Genomic DNA, 18635 nt, shown 5'->3' on the forward strand with positions numbered 1-18635 from the left:
AGTGGATGTACATGAGATGTATCGCTCATGGGATCTTGATTGAACAGAGTCACAAGCAACTTTGTAACAAGTGATAGTCAGTCTGTTGCAAGCATATTGTTACAAAAGATGACCCAGACAAGACCCTGGTGCATGAAGCAATCTAAGCCATTTGCCTTGATCAGGGGTCCCCAACCTTTTTTGCACTGCGGACCAGTTTAATATTGACAATATTCTTGCGGACCGGCCGACCAGGGTTGGGGGGCGGGGGTAGGGGTGCCAATGGACAAGAGTAACAGTCAAATATGTTGTGTTTACCCTGAGAAAGACTACATTAACCATGAAGCCATGCGCGGGCACCTGTGTGCGCATACGTGTGTGCCAATTTTTTTCCTACAAATCATTTTTGGCGATCCTGTTCCTAGGGGGTGGTGTGTTAATCACGACCGGAATATAGGTGATAAGTGGCTCATACACTCAATTTCGTTTCTAAAAGGGTTTATCTAACGAATTTGATATTAAACACACCGCATATTTTCCTCGCATGAATATAGTTAGAAGTCAATTATCAGGGGAGGACAGGGGAGCTTGAAGTAAGTATTGAATGAACTTCCAGTAGAAGTGGTAGAGGCAGGTTCGATATTAACATTTAAAGAAAAATTGGATAGTTATATGGACAGGAAAGGAATGGAGGATTGTGGGCTGAGTGCAGGTCGGTGGGACTAGGTGAGGGTAAGCGTTCGGCACAGACTAGAAGGGCTGAGATCGCCTGTTTCCATGCTGTAATTGTTATATGGTTATATAAGTCACTTATAAGTCAATAGCATTGTAACATTTTAAGTAACGTTTGGATATTAAACACACAGCACATATTTTCCCTGTGTGAACATACAAAATCATTGCAACACACCAATATCACTGTATCAGTGGGAGCCCTGGGCTGAATACTTGTTCCCTGCAACAAGACAGTCCTATCGAGGGGTGATGGGAGACGGCGATACTCGAAGGGGGTTCCTCATGTCCAGTCTATTCCACAGTTTAGTTTTCGTTGCATTCATTGCAGAGATATGTTGGAAATGGAAGCAACGTTTTCAGTGCTTTTGTGGCTATCTCAGGATATTTAGCCTTGACTTTGATCCAGAATGCCGGCAGAGATGTTATGTCAAACAGACTTTTCAGCTCGCCATCATTTGCAAGCTCGAGGAGTTGATCTCCTTCCCGCGCTGACATGGATGACGCATGCGTAATGACCTCGTGTGTGTTCAAGCTAAAAAGTGTGTGACAGGGAATGAGGAAAGATGCAGCTGACTCATATCGCCAAATCATATCATTTCCTCGCGGCCCGATAGCACATACTTTGCGGCCCGGTGGTTGGGGACCGCTGGCCTTGATTATTTGGGCAAATTTACACCAGTCCTTACCAAGAATCTCAGTGGCCCATTCAGTTTCATTTCATAACAAAATCTAAGATGGCTTCCAGAGCAGCCTCATCTCTGAAATTGTGAACAGTCTCGGTTAACTTGGAAAGATACTGAAGAAAAAGCTGAGTTGTTATTGAAGACTTGGAGATGTTTTGTGGAAGGAGTGTTGTGGATTGGTTTTACTATTATTAAGCTGAAGAAAATTGAAATCTGGGTAAACCTTTATGGGGCAGCACAGTGGCATAGTGGTTAGCACAATGGCTTACAGTACAGGTGACCGGGGTTCAATTCCTGCCTCTGCCTGTAAGGATTTGTACAGTCTCCCTGTGACCAAGTGGTTTTCCTCTGGGTGCTCTGCTTTCCCCCAAAGATGCACAGGTCGGTCGGTCAGTTGATTGGTTATTGTAAATTGTCCTACGATTAAGCTAGGATTAAATCCTAGGAGCGACTCAAAAGGCTGGAAGAGCCTATTCTGCATGGTATCTTAATAAATAAAACATCAGAGGAACATGGAGATCTGGAGATGTCTCTTTTGTCAACACCTACAAAATATGGCATGGTTCCCCCCACTCCCCAGGGACCATATGGCCCATGTTGAGAACCACTGGGTTAGATAGAAGAAAGCAAAGATAAAGAGGAACGAACACTGGTAGAGATGTGAGTGACCATATCAAACCCTCCATGACAATGAAGGGAGTACACTCATGGAGGATATGGAGGGTAGACACACTATGTGTCTCCATGGTTAAGGCTGAGTAGAAATGGATTAAAATATCTCTATCAACAAATATTTGTCAGTTGCCCTAATATATCCTTCTATTATTGTTTTAAATTTTACTTTACAATGTTTCCATTGTTGCAAGAAAACCTTTGCTTTTTAATTATTTTAAATCACTTTAAATACAGTATGTCCTGGTTGAGATGTTACAAAGTGAATTTAAAAAGGCGATTCCGATTCATAATATGCACAAGCCAAATTTGCATAAATTTGCCTAGCTACCTAAAAGTAATCAAGGTAAATGGATCATATTGCTCCATCCATCAGGGACTTGGCTGGAGGCTTTGTCATCTGTAACAAGGATGCTTGCAGCCCACAATTTAACAGGAAGATTAACATTTCTAATGCTTGGCAAAGTCCTCACTGCCTTGCATGGTTATGCCAGTAATCGACAACCTGTTAGCACTGAAATATAAGCTAATGTATTTAATATGCATGTAACAATTAAATCAGCTTTGTTCAATGTATTAGCCACTAGCCACATGTGACTAAATGAGAATCTAAGTTTTGCACATTGTACTTTGAACAGTGTAAGCTGAGACAACGCATACCATTATTCAGCACGTTACTAATACTCATTTTATTGAATACAGTTTGAATGCATTGACAATTTGAGAAGATGAAAGGGAAAGTGTAACTGCACATTTTGAACATTGCCTTTGCTGTGTTTCTTGAGTTATCTACTAAGATGATTTGTAACACAAAAGAAAAGACCAGCTGGAGACCCTTACAGCACTGGAAAGAGATTACAGCCGAACCAATGGAATCATTGCACCACACCAACAGTTAAAAGTGAGCCCAGTGATGAGCACTCCAATGGGGCATTGATGGGACAAATGGCATGGAACATCCAGTCATATTTTTGGCTTATTTGACTGTGAGATACGACATTTGCTGAAGTTGAGTTTATTGTCACGTGCAGGAATACGGCAAGAAACAGGTACATTGAAAAACCTGCTCGGAGCAAAATTACAGACGTGTGCACACAGACAGAATCTAAATTACAGTTGATGCATTTCTCAGTAAAGGAATACAAACTGCACTGAGATTGATTTGAACAATTCAGGCCAATGTTCTTAACTTTAATGAAAGAGAAAGGTGACAAAATATTTTGATGATGAAGATAGATTTTTAAGCAAACATAACTTTTTACTTTTACCGGTTACATTTACTAAAAAGTTATCCACTAATATTAGCAAGTATTAACCGAAATGTGAGTAATTAAAAAGAATACTTGTGCTTAGTCAGTGATTTCTACTTGATTACACTGAGTTAATTCACTGAAACTCGACACTAGCTGGAATAACATTTTTATTTATTTTTCCATTGCTTCACCCTTTTACCATGTTATCTCCTTTTGCCACGATATAGGATCTTCCAGAACAAAAGGGGTTGCAGATTGATGATGCATTGGGATACTGGCATTGCTAGCATAATACAAATGAAAAGAGCATTTGTGTATGCAGCTCAGTAGCCTGAATACAAAATGATTTCCGATGGTTAATATATTTGAGTGATGTGCACATGTGATGTTGCAATGATCTCAGTCAGCTAAGCCAGTGAAGGCTGGCAGTCAGGTGACCCTCAGCCAGGAAGGTGCTACATATCAAGGGCTATGACTGTATAATTTATGTTTTTTTATGTTACAAGAAGCAGGAGGAATTAGATTCAATTTCATTGAGAAATGCATTCTGTTCTTTCAAATATGACATGTAAACTAAACCAGCTTGTTGGTTGACAACTGGCCTTGTTTAACTGGAATATATATCACTTTGTCTTCTGAAGGATGGGAAGAACACATGTCGGAGGCGTCGAAGAGATTACAGAATCCAATAAACATAAGAGGTTTCATTCTTACTGCACAGTTGGAGGGGGCGTCTTTCAGATGAGATTTGATACCAAGGCCTTACCTGCACTGCAGGTGGCTGAATGAGGTCCCATGCCATTCTTGGAAGAAGAGAGGGGAGTTATTCCCCTTGCCCTGCTATTATTCACCCTCATTCAACATCAGTAAAGCAGATTATCTTGTCCTTATCATACTGCTGTCTGTGAGAGCTTGCTGTGCACAAGTTGCCTGTTGTGCATCCTACATTATAACAGTAACTGCCTTCAAAAGTAAGTAATTGGCTGTGAATTGCTTTGGCATGAATGGTGGATGTGATACATGTTAGGAATTACAAGTTGGATAAGGCATTGAGTTGAAAAGTCAGGAAGTTATGTTGCAGCTTTATAAAATCCAACTTAAGTCGCATCTGGAGTATTACACCCGATTGTAGAAAGGATGTCAGGGCTTTGGAGAGGGCGCCAAAGACGTTTACCATGATGCTGCCTGGATTAGAGGGCATGTGGTATAATGCGAGGTTGGACACACTTAGGTGGTTTCATCTGGAGCAGTGCAGGCTGAGGAGAAATCTCATAGAGGTTAATATGATTATGTGAGGTATATATATCGAGAAGACAGACAATATCTTTTTCCCAGGGTTGAAATGTCTGATATCAAAGGGAATGCATTTGAGGTGAGAAGGGTAAGTTCAAAGGATATGTGAGGATAATGTATTTTTTGTACAGAGAGGTGGCTGCCTGGAATGTGCTTGCCTTGATGACGGTCGAGGCAAATACATCAGAGATGTTTAAATAGCCTCAATAATGTGAGGAGAAAGGAAGGATATGGACATAGGGGACAGGGGATGAGTCTTGTTGACCATTTGATGACTAATTGAATTGGTTTGGCACAACATTGTGGGCTGTACTGTTCTAGTTCTTAAGTTTCTTTTGTAATAGCCCCAAAATGTGCTGTCATGTAAAATAAAATACTGGCCAGTGAAAGTTAATTTCATTGTTCAGGAGGTTCGGAGTCTGCCACGGGAACGTTTAAACTGTGTTGAGCCTACAAGAACAGTGTAGACCCAGATCTGTAACTTTGACGTCCATCATTGCTGTATCATTGCTAGCTTCCTTCAAGTCTGTTGTGCCCTTTGTCCATTCCCTTGGTACAATTGTTGTCATTATTTTGGAAGAGAAAGGTGTCTTTCTATTTCCACTTTGTGTGGTTGTATTGGCTAAGTTCAAGGCCACCAATCCAGTGTATCCGCTATGTCAAGGCAGAAAACTCCCTGCGGCTGAAATTGGTGTGCATTTACTATTTCAGCAATATTGTATATTTGATTAAGTAGTCTTGTTCATTTAGATAATTAATTATGGGTTACAAGTAAAAATAAGTGAATTGCATTCGTCAAGCTGTCATGTGATACGTGCACACCTCACTTAAAGTGAAAACAGATGTACGTGAGTTATCTTCTGGGCTCCCATCTTTTTATTGTAATTAGGTTTTATCTTTTGGAGTTACTAAACATAACAGCAATGACCTTACGAACTGTGGAAACTGACTGACCAGTAACACCAGAGCAGGTTAAGTCAAAGTCTTTGGGCCTGATTAAAATGTTTGAGTTGCCACAGTTTAGATAAACTCCTGGAAGAGGACTGGGTTTTTCACCTGGCAATGATGTGTTGCACTAGGGTTCGAGAGTTGAAAGACTTCCCTCATGAAATCCACCAGATGAAGGGTCTTGACCCAAAATATCAACTGTCCATCTCCCTCCAAAGATACTGCCTGACCCACTGGCAGCTTTTCTAGTAACTTGTTTCTTTATAATCCATTTATCTCTGAAGATTCAAAATTAATCTTTAAATGATATATTAGCTGGCATTGTACCAAGAGTTTTGGATCTTTGTGTGAAGTTTATGGGAATGGAAAGGGAGCCTAACTTGTCTATTTATATTGATGTTTGGCAGGGATCTCAGATTAGTCCGACTGTTCCCTGTTTACCATGACTGAACTGAGCTCTGCTCAGTGTCAGAACCCAGAGTTAACCTGAACTGAGCTTGAGATGCTAAATCTACTTTGCTGTGGGACAGTGGTGCTAACCCCGATATGTAGGCTGTTCCTAGCGACCCAACCAAGACAAGCATCAAGTGCTGCTGGAAGATCATCTTGGTGAAGGGTACTCTTTGCTCTTCCTGAAATATTTTGGTCTTCTGCTATCACAAGATATTTGTGAGGAGACTCTGCTGACTGGCTTGCTTCAGGTTGCGGGAGTAGTTGGTATACTTGATATAGCCAACATAAAGACTTTGCAGGGAAGGACCATAGTCTGTGGTCTTTCTGTCAGTGGACATTGAGGAGCTGGGTCCTGTATAAAACCTTTTCAAACACCTGACGCGTCCAAAAAGGTCACAAGTGTTATAGAGGTGTCTTGTATAAATAATGTGCTAACATGACAAATATGCAGACTTGTGGCACAATGAATGCATAGAATGAACAACACTGAATGCTACGTACTGTTCCATTGTGTCTCCTATATATATTTTCTCCAGTGGGGCCACTGCCTCACAGTGACAGGGATCCGGGTTCAATGCTGACCTTGGGTACTTTATGTGGGGAGTTTGCACATTCTCCGTACGGCTGTGTGGATCTTCTTCCATGTCCCAAAGATGTTCAGGGTGGTAGATGACTTGGCCAGTGTAAGTTGTCCATAGTGTGCAGCTTAAAGAAAGAATATTGGGTATGTGGGTGGGGGGGGGGAGCGGTGGAAGAATAGGCTTGTGATGTGGGAGAGTAAAATGGGAATAGTGTAATTTTAGTGTAAATGGTGCTTGCTCTGTGACAGAGGGACCTGTTTCTATGACTACCAAGATCACCTGTTTCTATATTTGTAACATTGTCAGTCTCGCGCACCTCAGCCACTGGAAACCTCAGGCAGCGTTCAGCTCTGCCCTGGTTTCCCTTCCCCTCAGCATCACAGTCTCCCGAGACTTTTCACCCTCCAAAGCACAGAGTCCAAACCCTCTTTCCTAACCTGCTCACAGGGTTGATGCTGCCCGTGACCCACTGGATGAGGTCTCGGGGATGTTCCAAATTCCCCCTACCCAACACTGTTGTTGCCCGGTGGAGGTATTAGTTCATGTTAGAGCAGAGGTGCTAATAAAGTGCATGTTGCTGTAAACATTTCTTAGAATATAGAGGGGGAACGGGAGGGAACGTCAACTCAGACATTGGGGGCATTTTCATGCCTTACAAGGCGCAGATCGGAAGTCTGTGTGGGGTGCCACTCCTCGCACAGACTAGAGCAATGTGTGATTAAGTGCCTTGCTCAAGGACACAAACACGCTGCCACAGCTGAGGCTCGAACTAGTGACCTTCAATTCACTAGATGAACACCTTAACCACTTGGCCACGTGCCCAACACAAATACAGAATACAGAAAACACTGAAAAACATTAAATCTAACATCTAAAAGCATCAGTATTAATAAAGCCAAGGACCCAGTGTGTCTTTTTAACTGCCTTTTCTACTTGTCCTGTCATCTTCAAGTATCTGTGTATGTAACTCTCTACATCATTGTGCTCTGCTTTGCATCCCAATCCACCTTGTGTCAAGACATATCACTTCACTGCCATCTCCTTCCCATTTCACCTGTTTCTCTATGACCTCCTAAAGTTTGTAACTATTATTATTGTTTACTACTTCTCTGAGTTTTATGTCATCTGCAACCTTTGAAATTCTCCCCAGTGTCCGCAGGTGTAGGTAGTCGATGTACAACAAATTGATTGGTTGTCTTAACAGTGACTCCTGGGGAACTTGAAGTTACATTTCCCTCCAGTTTGAAAAACAATTACTTGCTACACCCTCTGCTCCATGTTCCTGTTTTGTTCATCTCAATGTCCATACTCATAATGTCCCTACCCTTGGACTTTATTTTTGTTAATGAGCCTCCTGCCAGATGCCTTTGGAAATTCCAGGTGCACAAGGTCAGTGACACCGTCCTCCTCAACACTTTTCATAACATCATAGATAACCCCTTTTATTCAAAAGTGCATGTTTGGAAATGCCAGTTAATGCTTTCCCATATCAATGTCTGTGTTTTCTGGCAACATTCAGATGAAAGAATTGGGATTCCTGACTTGCATAACTTTTTGTTGTTCTTTTTGATGAGAGTAAAATCATCATCAAAAAGGGTTGTTTGGAAGTTGAAAGGAATGTGAAGAAGATTTGCAAGAATGTAGGCAGAACTCAGAGCCTCAGAGGTTGGGGCAGGCATGGATTTTATATTGTGCAATGTGGATGACAGAGGGGTTACCTAATATTGCATATGTGCACAAAACCATTAGAGACATAAATGGACTGAATACACACAGTCTTTTTTCCCAGGGAAAAACTAGATTGCATAGGTTTGAGGTGAAAGGTCAATGATGTAAAAGGACATGAGGGGCAACTTCTCCATGTGGAGTGTAGTGGATACCCACATGGAATGGAATGAGCTTCTAGTGGAACTGGTTTAGGAAGGTATATTAACAATATTTAAACGTTAAGTGGATAGAAAAGGTTAAAAGGATATGGACCATTCGTAGGGAAATAGATTAACTTAGGCTAGGCACCTTGGTCAGCATGGATCTGGTTGGGCTGAAGGTCCAGCTTCTGTGATATATTATTCTATGACTATGAATGCACCAGAATTTTTATGCTGTATATCTTACTCCACAGGGCAGTGGATAATGGAACATTTTTCTAACTTACGTTTTTGGTGATAAATTAGATCGATATCCATTCAAAAGTCAACCCTAAGGTAGCACAACTTGGTTCTGAGTTTCATAAGAGATAAGCAAGGGATCTAAATGAGGCATTAACAAATGACAGGGAAGAGTAAAATATATTAAATATATGTGGGTCTGAATTTTGAAGGCCAGATAGCCAAATTTCCTTTCTGATTCTCTGCTGTACAGGCTGTGTTCACTCAGTATGGTTCAGGTGCTGTTTAAGTCTGGTGTATAAGATATTTGATACATTGTTATCAGTCTGAGATAGTATGCGTCTTTTTAGAAATTTCTTTTGCAGTAGCGGGATTTAACATTTCAGCCTTCAGCCTCATTGGCTTAATGCATCATAGTATGCTTCCTCTGAAACTGAAATCATCCAAGTACATGTGCTCACATATTAGCAAGCATTTATTATTTTTCTGCAGAAAGAGAAATTTACTTACCCACTGCACAAGAGGTATTGAACGTGAGACCTGTTATACTAAAAACTGAGGGTAGATTATCCCTTCTACATACAGTTAATCGACTCAGTCCATTTAGTTGAATGACTCTTCACAACTTTAATCAAGAATTTTCATAATCCGGTTTTCTCATGTATTCATTGTGTAAAATTGTATAAAATTCATTAGTGTAGATGTTCAATAATTCAATAGTTGCATTTAATATCAGAGAAATGTAGACAGTGCACATCCCAAAATACTTTTTCTTCACAGACTTCCACAAAAAACAGAAGAGTTCCCCTGAAGATTGAGTGACAGCTAAAACATTAATAACCCAAAGCCCCCCGGCTCCCACTCCCATGCACGAACAGCAGCAAAGCAACGATCCTCCCCCACCTGCACCCACTTCCACAAAAAAGCATCAGCACCCTCCACGCACCAAGCATGCAATAGCAATCCTCCCAATAAAGACCACAATCTGCAGTACAGTAAAAATTAATCGTTTACCGACAGTTCGACATACCACAGATGTGCTATATTTATTGCGTGTGTGAGTGTGTGTGTGAGTGTGTGTGTGTGTGTGTGTGTGTGTGTGTGTGTGTGTGTGTGTGTGTTTGATATGCAGAGCTTGTCATATGTATAATGACCGATTATGTTTGAATAATTGCTCATTAAGAAGGCAGGAGGCGAACAAAAGAACAGCAAAGTTCTTTGTGTGATTAAATTTGGTGCTCCGGTCCAGTGCTGTAACGCTCAGGGGATTCACTGGAATCAGCAAACTGCTTCCATCTGCCACTGGAGTTGCGACACGTGTCTGGTTACAGCATCAAGGACATTCTAAGTGGCCAGCAGAAAAAAAAGTAGACTCACAGATATGTGAGGTCTCGTGAATATTTAACGTTACAATACTGATTTATTGTTGGATTTGTCTGCCAGTAAAATACATTAATGCTGCCCACAGAATTCAGGCTAAAGGAGCTTCAGTGTTTATTGGAGAATATAATAATTTAAGCTTGAATAAGCTCCAAAGGACTAATGTGACTATCTGACCGACAGAAATGAGATTTAAATGTGGCCTGAATAGCCCTTGATTACAGACAGATGATAAAAGCAGGAGTGAACTTGATTTACAGATGCCGTTGGTGAGATTGGGTTGTAAATGTAATATGTATCTGCTGTAGATAGATTAGTGCCTGGGGAGTTCAGTATGAGACTGTTCTGCACGTGGCTCAACAATCGGAGAAGGTTTCTGTTACTAGGTCATTTTGACATAAGAGAATGATAGTCTGAGTAGTGAACATATAAAAAGAAGATCAAGGTTATTCCATTTAACTGGACAATTTAAAACATTTTTAAATTAGCAAGCAGAGTCTCAGGGTTGCAGATGGTGACATATATGTACTTTGATGATAAATGTACTTTGAACTTTAAGTTTATACACGGGTTTGTATAGTGGGGTGATGCAACACTTTAGTAAATTTCTTCATATTAGAAGCCACCAAAATCATTACTTTTCTCAAAAAAAAAGAAATGGAGTTCTTTTCGATGTGCTGTGAAGATAGTGGGACTGAAGGTAAATGCTAGTGCCGACAGTGATATCCAGAATTTGAGTTCACTCAGGAAGCACCAGAGAGACTGCAGATGCTGGAATCTAGAGTAACACACAATTTGCTGGAGGATGGATGATCAGCATTTGTGGGGGGGGGGGGGAGGGGGGAAGGAGGTCGAAAAGAATTATTGACGTTTCTGGTTGAAACCCTGAATGAGATGCTGCTTGATCTGCCGAGTTCCTCCAGCAAATTCTTTATTGCTTCAAACTCCCTCTGGCTTTAATCCCCCACCAATCATCAGGCACACACTCAAACAAAGTGACTCTGAAACATTGTAAAATTGGTGAAGATCCCTGTACAAAAGTCACTAGGATAGTTTTTGCCCCCCAGTGTCCATTGATACAATGCTTGTGCCTTCTTCACCTGTGGAAACATCCACTTCTTTCAATGGCTGCCCACAAATCTTAAAATCGACTGGCCATCCAGGGTCTGGAGTGAGAAAGAAGGGCTCCACCATTTTGTATGGACAGCTGTGTGTTGTCCTTGCCCCACAGTAACAGGGCCCAATGATTGCCTCACACAGTGGGCATCCTTCAACCACTGGGAAGCATGGGATCATCAGGGGTCAGTTGACTGCTTGTGGCACCCTGTGTAACAAGGAGATTGCGAAGCATGCAGTTAATATTGCAGCACGTGTGTAACATTTGGCAGAGTCTGTGGTCAAAACTTCAATGCCCCAGTGTGGGCACTCTCATTTGTTTGCGCCTTGCCTTATTGTAAGTTGAAAACAAAGGTCATAGGTCACATATAATTGTCCTCATTTTTGTCAGTGAGGTAGAGATAAGCATCACTCGCCACCAGTGACATCATTCCACCTGTGAACGGTATAGACAAAGCAACAATCCCACCTGGGCCAACCAAATCTAAAATGTCCAGGTTCCTTTCACATTGGGGGCCATTCTAGCAATAATCCACCGAAGCACCACTGAGAGGCTTTTATGGGTGATCTGATTCTTAGGTTTTTTTTTCATCCAGAGGGGTACTGTCCAAAATGTGTTAAGTTGCTTCACCATTCCATGTGTGTGTAAAATGCATCAGCCCTCTCTCTCTCAAGAGCATTAAAGATGCTTTTCTCTTTTTAATGTTGGTTCACTGCAAGTTGCAATGATTAGTATCATAATTTCAGCTATTTATTTTGTCAGTGCATCAATGTGTGCTTATTCCTGAGTTGTGAATGGTATGATAATATTCACATATGTGGATGATACAAAGATAGATGCAGGGGAAGGTGGTGTTGAGGAAGTGGAGAGGCTAGAGAAGGACTTATAGACGGATTAGGATAATGTTCAAAGAAGTGGCAGATGGAATACAGTGCAAAGATCTGAGATGTAATGGGATCTGGGATCCTTGTGCAGGATTCCCTAAAAGTTAATTTGCTGGTTGAGTCAGTAGTGAGGAAGGCAAATGCAATGTTAGCACTCATTTCGAGAAGACTAGAATATAAAAACAAGGATGCAGTGTTGAGGCTTTATAAGGCCTCACTTGGGGTATTATGAGCAGTTTTGGGCTCCTTATCTAAGAAAGGATGTGCTGACATCGGAGAAGGTTCAAAGGAGGTTCCTGAAAATGATTCTGGGAATGCAAGGCCTCTGGGGCTGCACTCACTGGAATTCAGAAGAATTTGGGGGGGGGGGTGATCTCATTGAAACCTAACAAATGTTGAAGAGGATATTTCCTATGGTGGGGGAGTCTAGGACTAGAGGACACAGCCTCAGAATAGCTGAATGTCCACTTAGAATAGAGATGAGGAGGAATTTCCTTAGCTGGAGAGTGGTGAATCTGTGGAATTCACTGCCACAGGCTGCTGCAAACACCAAGTCATTGGATATATTTAAGGTACAGGTTGATAGATTCTTCATCAGTCAGGGCATGGAGGGTTATGGGGAAAAGGCAAGAGACTGGTGCTGAGAGGGAAATGGATCAGCCATGATGAAATGGTGGAGCGGTCTCAATAGGCCCAATGGCCTAATCCTGCTCCTAAGTCTTATGGTCTTATGGCCTAATCTTATGATTGAAGTAAGAGAAATGAGTGAGATTTTAATATGACAGTACTGTCAGTTTAATCTGATAAAACAACTGAAGATAGCCAAAGACAGGAAATAAGGTTCACCAATATTCAATTATGAAATTGTTTAAATACGATATTGTAGACACAATACATCTACTAACAAAAGACACCCAACAGTTCTTAGTTGTTTGATCTTAGCAAGTCTATTGAGTCATAAATACAAAAACAGAAAGGAGAAGGTAAAAGACATAGATTGGAACTTCTGATACTGAATGTAATTCTGAAGCTATGGAGAATGTGTTCTGTAACCCCAGGGTTGAAAAGATACGGTCACTTTGAAAACTTGAAAAGCTAGTTCAGAGGGCTTAACAGTAGCTCCAATCAAAAATATGCAAAATTTTGAAAGAGCTAGGAATGGTAAACAGTAAAAAAATTCTCTGCTGCTTTGTGAGTCACATAATAGATTTGAATGAGGAAACTTGAGCAGGACATAACATACAGTGTCTATTCAGAAATGGCCCCTGCAGTCTGTTCTTGTAATACCCAGCTACTGTACTTGTTAAGTTGTCCACCACAAATATTGTTCCCTCAGGCTGTTTTATCACAGTGTATGATTTTGTCAGACAATTTGTAAGAGAACAATCTTATTTGACTTTGGAGTTAGCTTATATCCTTTTCATTAAAAGACATTCTACTTTGCCTTTCCAACCTGGTGGATTCTGCTTGTGTCTCAGACCTGGTGAAGCCTTCATTTGTTATATTGACAATTCTAATATTCTCCCATCAACTTTAGTTTATCTGCAGCTTATCTCCTAACTTGCACCATCTTCTCTTCCTCTTCCACATTTGTACTCATTGATTTATTTTGGCAGCAATTTGAAGTTCTCATTAAATCCCTCCATAGTTCTTCCTTCCTTGTAACCTTCTCCAATGAACAAGCACCCCACTGGTTCCTTCATTTCTGGCATCTTCTTCATTCCACCTTCCTGTTTTAATGCATGAAAACATCAGAATCTGAATCGGGTTTGTTCTTACTAACATTAGTTATGAAAATTATTGTTTTGTGGCAGCAGTACAGCGCAGGCATAACAAGTTACCAAAAGTTTCAAGTCAATGGATGAATGGATAGATAGATAGATAAGTAGGTCAAAAGAGGAATAGTGAAATAGTGTTCATGAGTTAATGGCCCATTCAGAAATCTAATAATAGAGGGATGAAACTTTCTAAAATGTTGAGTGTGGGTCTTCAGACTTCTGTACCTCCTCCCCGATACTTGTAATGAGAAGAGTGCAAGTCCTGGATGGTGGCTATCCTTCATGATATCCCAAAATACTTAACAAAAACAGAAGAATTTGAGGCAAACATGTTGAAGCAAAGGATAAAAAAATTGCAATGAGCCATGTCAACTGTAGAGAAGGATCTCAAGGAAGGAGAATGAATTGGAGACACAGTGGAACTTACAGAAGGAGTTCCTAATTATGGGACTCAATTGTTTTATACATCAGGAGACCAAACTCTAAACCAACATGTTTAATTGAAAAGTTTATTTTATTGGTGCCATGACCATACATATTCACAAATATCATGTATAATTGTGCTACAGATGCCAATATACTCCGACCATAATGGTCTACAACTGGTAGGGTTGTAGCTAACCTGTGCACTTGCACTGGGATTTGAACAAGTGCTTGTGAATTTAATGTGATTATTAACATGAAAGGGGAGAATGGTATTGAAGACCTGAAATAGCTTTAGTTCCATATCCATTTCTTTTCACTAATTGGTATTTAATTGTGTAATATGGTGGACAGGAGGTGCGCACATAATGAGATCTTGCGTCTGTGCCATCTGGCATATTGGTGTAGACAAAACAAATGGACAACTAGCCTTTTGCTTGCATATTGAAATGACATAATCCCTGTTTGTGATGACCTGTGCTTTGTTAGTTTTCTCTGAGGTGGCCTTGCTGGCTACTTTTAGGACAGCTAGTTCTGTACATGGCCCAGATGGTGTTCCCAACTGCTGCAGACTTCCAACAAGATGGGCAGCTTCTCCTCCCTGAACACAGCCTCAGTATAACATTACAAGTCAAGCCTTGATTCTGTGTCCCATCTTAGCTGAGTCCATCTAGTCCTTTCTTCCCAGTATGCCCAGGCCCCAGCTCTCCACTATCTTCTCGATAGATACCCATTCAGTTGTCTTCCTGCTCAATCGATGATTTGAAGTATCCAAAATGTTGTTTGTGCCAATAATTACTGAAAGAACCAAGCTAAAGAAACTGCGTGAAAATGAATAAAAAGGGAAAGAGAAATGTACACAAAAGCAAATGAGAAAGGGAAATGGGAATTGAAATTATGTGTAGAAGATAAAAAAGCATGGGTGTGAGCAGATAGAAAAATACTGAAATAAGGGCAGGATAATAGAAACATTCACAAGGAGAGTAATAATTTAAAATGGCAAAGGGGTTGGGACAAAGGGTTAGGGATAGAGAAAGAACTGAGGTGAGAGGGAGAGGGAGGAGGATGAATAGGAAAGAAGACAGAAAGGTAGGAGACAGAAAAAGTGATAGGGAGAAAGTGAAAGCAACAAGGTTCAAGGAGAGGGAGAGAAATGAAAGTGAGGAGAATAAAAATGGAAGTGAAGGGACAGAATAAGCCAAAGTGGAGAGGAAAACTAGAAGCAAAGAGGAGTATGGGGGAAAGCAAAATGAAGGGAAATAGGTAAAACAAATCTCTGAGGTGAGGAAAAATGAGAGATGTTGAAAAGGAGGAGATGGCGGTAGAGGTAAAAAGGGAGGAGAGTAGGAGAAATTAGCAGAGAAGAGAAAGAGTAAGTGATAAAATAATGTAAACCTGCAGAGGTGAAGAGTTAATAAGGAAAAGAAACATAACTTAAAGGTGTATGAAAAGAAAATTAAAAAGTGAGTGGGAAAAGAACAGAAGTGAAAAAGGAATATGCAAACAGAAAATAAAAGAATACCATTGCATATTACAGATGCTTTTATCACAAAAAAACCCAATCTTGTCATTGTGTGCTTCTTTTTGATGCAAATACCAAATGTGCATACCTAACCATGATCATTTAATACTTTCAAATCTTTGTATCGGATTGATCTAACCCTGTACTTCTGTTTGCTCCCTACAGTGGGAAGAAATCAGTGAGGTTGATGAGAATTACAGTCCCATTCACACATACCAAGTGTGCAATGTAATGGAGCAAAACCAGAACAACTGGTTGCAGACTAACTGGATCTCTAACGAAGGGGCCAACCGCATTTTCATTGAGCTGAAGTTCACATTACGGGACTGCAACAGTCTCCCAGGAGGCCTTGGCACTTGTAAAGAGACATTTAATGTGTATCATTTTGAATCAGATGATGATGATGGGAGATACATCAGAGAGAACCAATACACTAAAATTGACACAATAGCAGCAGATGAAAGTTTCACAGAGCTAGATCTCGGAGATCGAGTCATGAAATTAAACACAGAGGTCCGAGAGGTTGGCCCCCTGTCCAAAAAGGGATTCTACCTCGCCTTTCAGGATGTTGGTGCCTGCATTGCTTTGGTCTCTGTGCGGGTGTATTACAAGAAGTGCCCGTCTACATTCCGTAACCTTGCTATCTTTGAAGATACGATCACAGGAGCTGATTCATCTTCGCTGGTGGAGGTGCCAGGTACATGTGTCAACAATTCAATAAAAGATGACACTCCAAAAATGTACTGCAGTGCTGATGGGGAGTGGTTGGTTCCGATTGGGAGGTGCTTGTGCAAAGAAGGCTATGAGGAGCGAGACAACACTTGTCAAGGTAATTTAAACTGTAACTAGGGTACTGCTGCAACCATAGAACATAATGACCAGAGTGGGATTAAGGCGTGCTGGAATTGTACCTCTTGGATGACCATTTAGTGCAACATGGAATTAGAAATGACATAAAAGGCTGGCTCCAGAGATGCCAGGCTTGGCTCTTTGCATGATGTGTGTAGGCCCTTCCCAGTGGTGAGTGAGAAGGGTCAGGATGTAAGTAAAGCAGAGTGGTGCATTCGCAGAGATTGCTGGAGCCACTGGAACTTCGAATGCGCTTTGTTCACAAGTGTGGTTGACATGGCATCTTGTAAAAGTCAGGAATTTGCAATTTCTTGGTCATTCTTTAGTTCAGCTTGTCTGATATGCTGTCTGCAGCAGCTTTAGAATGATGTTGTTTGAGCACATATATAGTGACAACCATCTGCAGAGGCATAACCTCTATCCATTTACATTCTGGCCTTCCGGATTATAGAACATTAACCTTTGCTCCCAAAAGTTCTGGTATGTTTTTTTGCTATTGGTGTAGAGGATGTATAACAAAATTAACAGGTTGCTAACCCTGAAAATTATACACACAGATTTACAAAGTGCATATGGGCCACTTTCTAACTTCATTTCTCTTGTTCCTGAAAAAAAGTATCATCTTCCTGTTTCCAAACAGGGTAATCGACTAATTCTGTGTGCAGTTGTTTCTGTCATCTATATCAAATATAATACATCAATGGCTCTACCTGCTACTGGGGAACTGTTTTCCAAACCATATGTCAGGGCCCAGCCCCATTAACAAAGGAAGATGCATAGCACAAGACAAAGAAAAAATATTGTTTATTATTCTTTGACCCTTGAGTATTGTGATTGTCACATGAAACAGACTGAGAACCGGATAAGATTTAAATATATTTCGCAAGAGAGAATGATCACCTTGATTTACGAAACTATTGAAAGTGTAATATTTATTTTTGCTCTCAGACATTTATGTTTTGATTCATCCCTGCAATGTGAACATCACCACTAAGATCAGGCTTTTATGTGCAGGCTACGTTGTCCTGCGGAGACACTCCGGACCATGCAAAGTGTTTTGAAACAGGTGCATTGCCAATCCAATTCAGGAGCAGTTAGTTGTCAATCACATTGGTTATCTGTGGTCAATCACCACAAGCAAAACCTTGTTGAAGTTCTGTCTCCAGCCCAAACTGGCTGAGCTTTTATAACATAAAAAGAGAGAATGCTGGGAGCACTGAGTGGTTAGTCAGTGTCTATGGGAAGAGAAACAGAGGTGATATTTCAGGTGGAATTTCCTTCATCAGATCTTGGAAGGAGGTAAAAGAGGCTCATTGAGGGTGAGGGAGGGGGATGTTTCTGATGGCGTGAAACTGAGGTGACCACGGGGAGAAGCCATGAACAAAGTTATCTGGTCAATGAGTAAATGGCAGCAGCTAGAGAGTGAGAAAATGGACATAACAGAGCAAAGCAGGGAGACAAGGCCTAGAGGTTAGATTGGGAATGTCCTCCACACCCAGAGGAAAAACAAAGAAAGAAAAAGGAAAAGGAAGAAAAAAATTCAAACAAGTTGAGCCAAAATTGAAGAGAGATGACTTGGAGTGGAAGAAACACCCAGAACCTGCAGGACATGTTGTCCTGCTTTGCATTCCTTTGACTACATTCACTCCATTTTTACCTTGTTAGAGACATCCCCTCCCCACCCCTCCTGCATCTTCATTTGTCTCCTTCCATCTCTGGGATCTGAAACAATATCTTTGTTTGTTTTCCCACATATGCTGCCTGACCTGCTGAGTATTTCCAGTATTCTCTGTCTATATTTCAGATTTCTAGCATCTGCAGTTTACTCTTGACTTCTTTTTTTCGATTTTCATGAGCTTTTTATAACCGTCCAACAACTTCATGTTTTCTTTTCCTAAGATCATTTCTCTGCCATACCTTTTACTCTGGATTCAAACTATCAGGATTTTTACTTACTACAGGAAAAAAAACATATCC

General features: G+C 40.9%; 1 protein-coding gene across 2 annotated transcripts in view; it reads left to right on the forward strand.

The window, feature by feature from the left end:
- LOC140197674 (ephrin type-A receptor 5-like) overlaps window positions 1-18635 on the forward strand; it is a 319085-nt gene that overhangs the window by 61550 nt on the left and 238900 nt on the right. For both annotated transcript variants that reach the window (XM_072257973.1, XM_072257972.1), the window contains exon 3: window positions 15975-16638. In XM_072257973.1, coding sequence (XP_072114074.1) covers window positions 15975-16638 — 664 coding nt within the window. The remainder of the gene's footprint in view (window positions 1-15974; window positions 16639-18635) is intronic.

This window comes from Mobula birostris, chromosome 5 (genome assembly GCF_030028105.1).
Source record: "Mobula birostris isolate sMobBir1 chromosome 5, sMobBir1.hap1, whole genome shotgun sequence".
Classification (NCBI taxonomy): Eukaryota; Metazoa; Chordata; class Chondrichthyes; order Myliobatiformes; family Myliobatidae; genus Mobula; species Mobula birostris.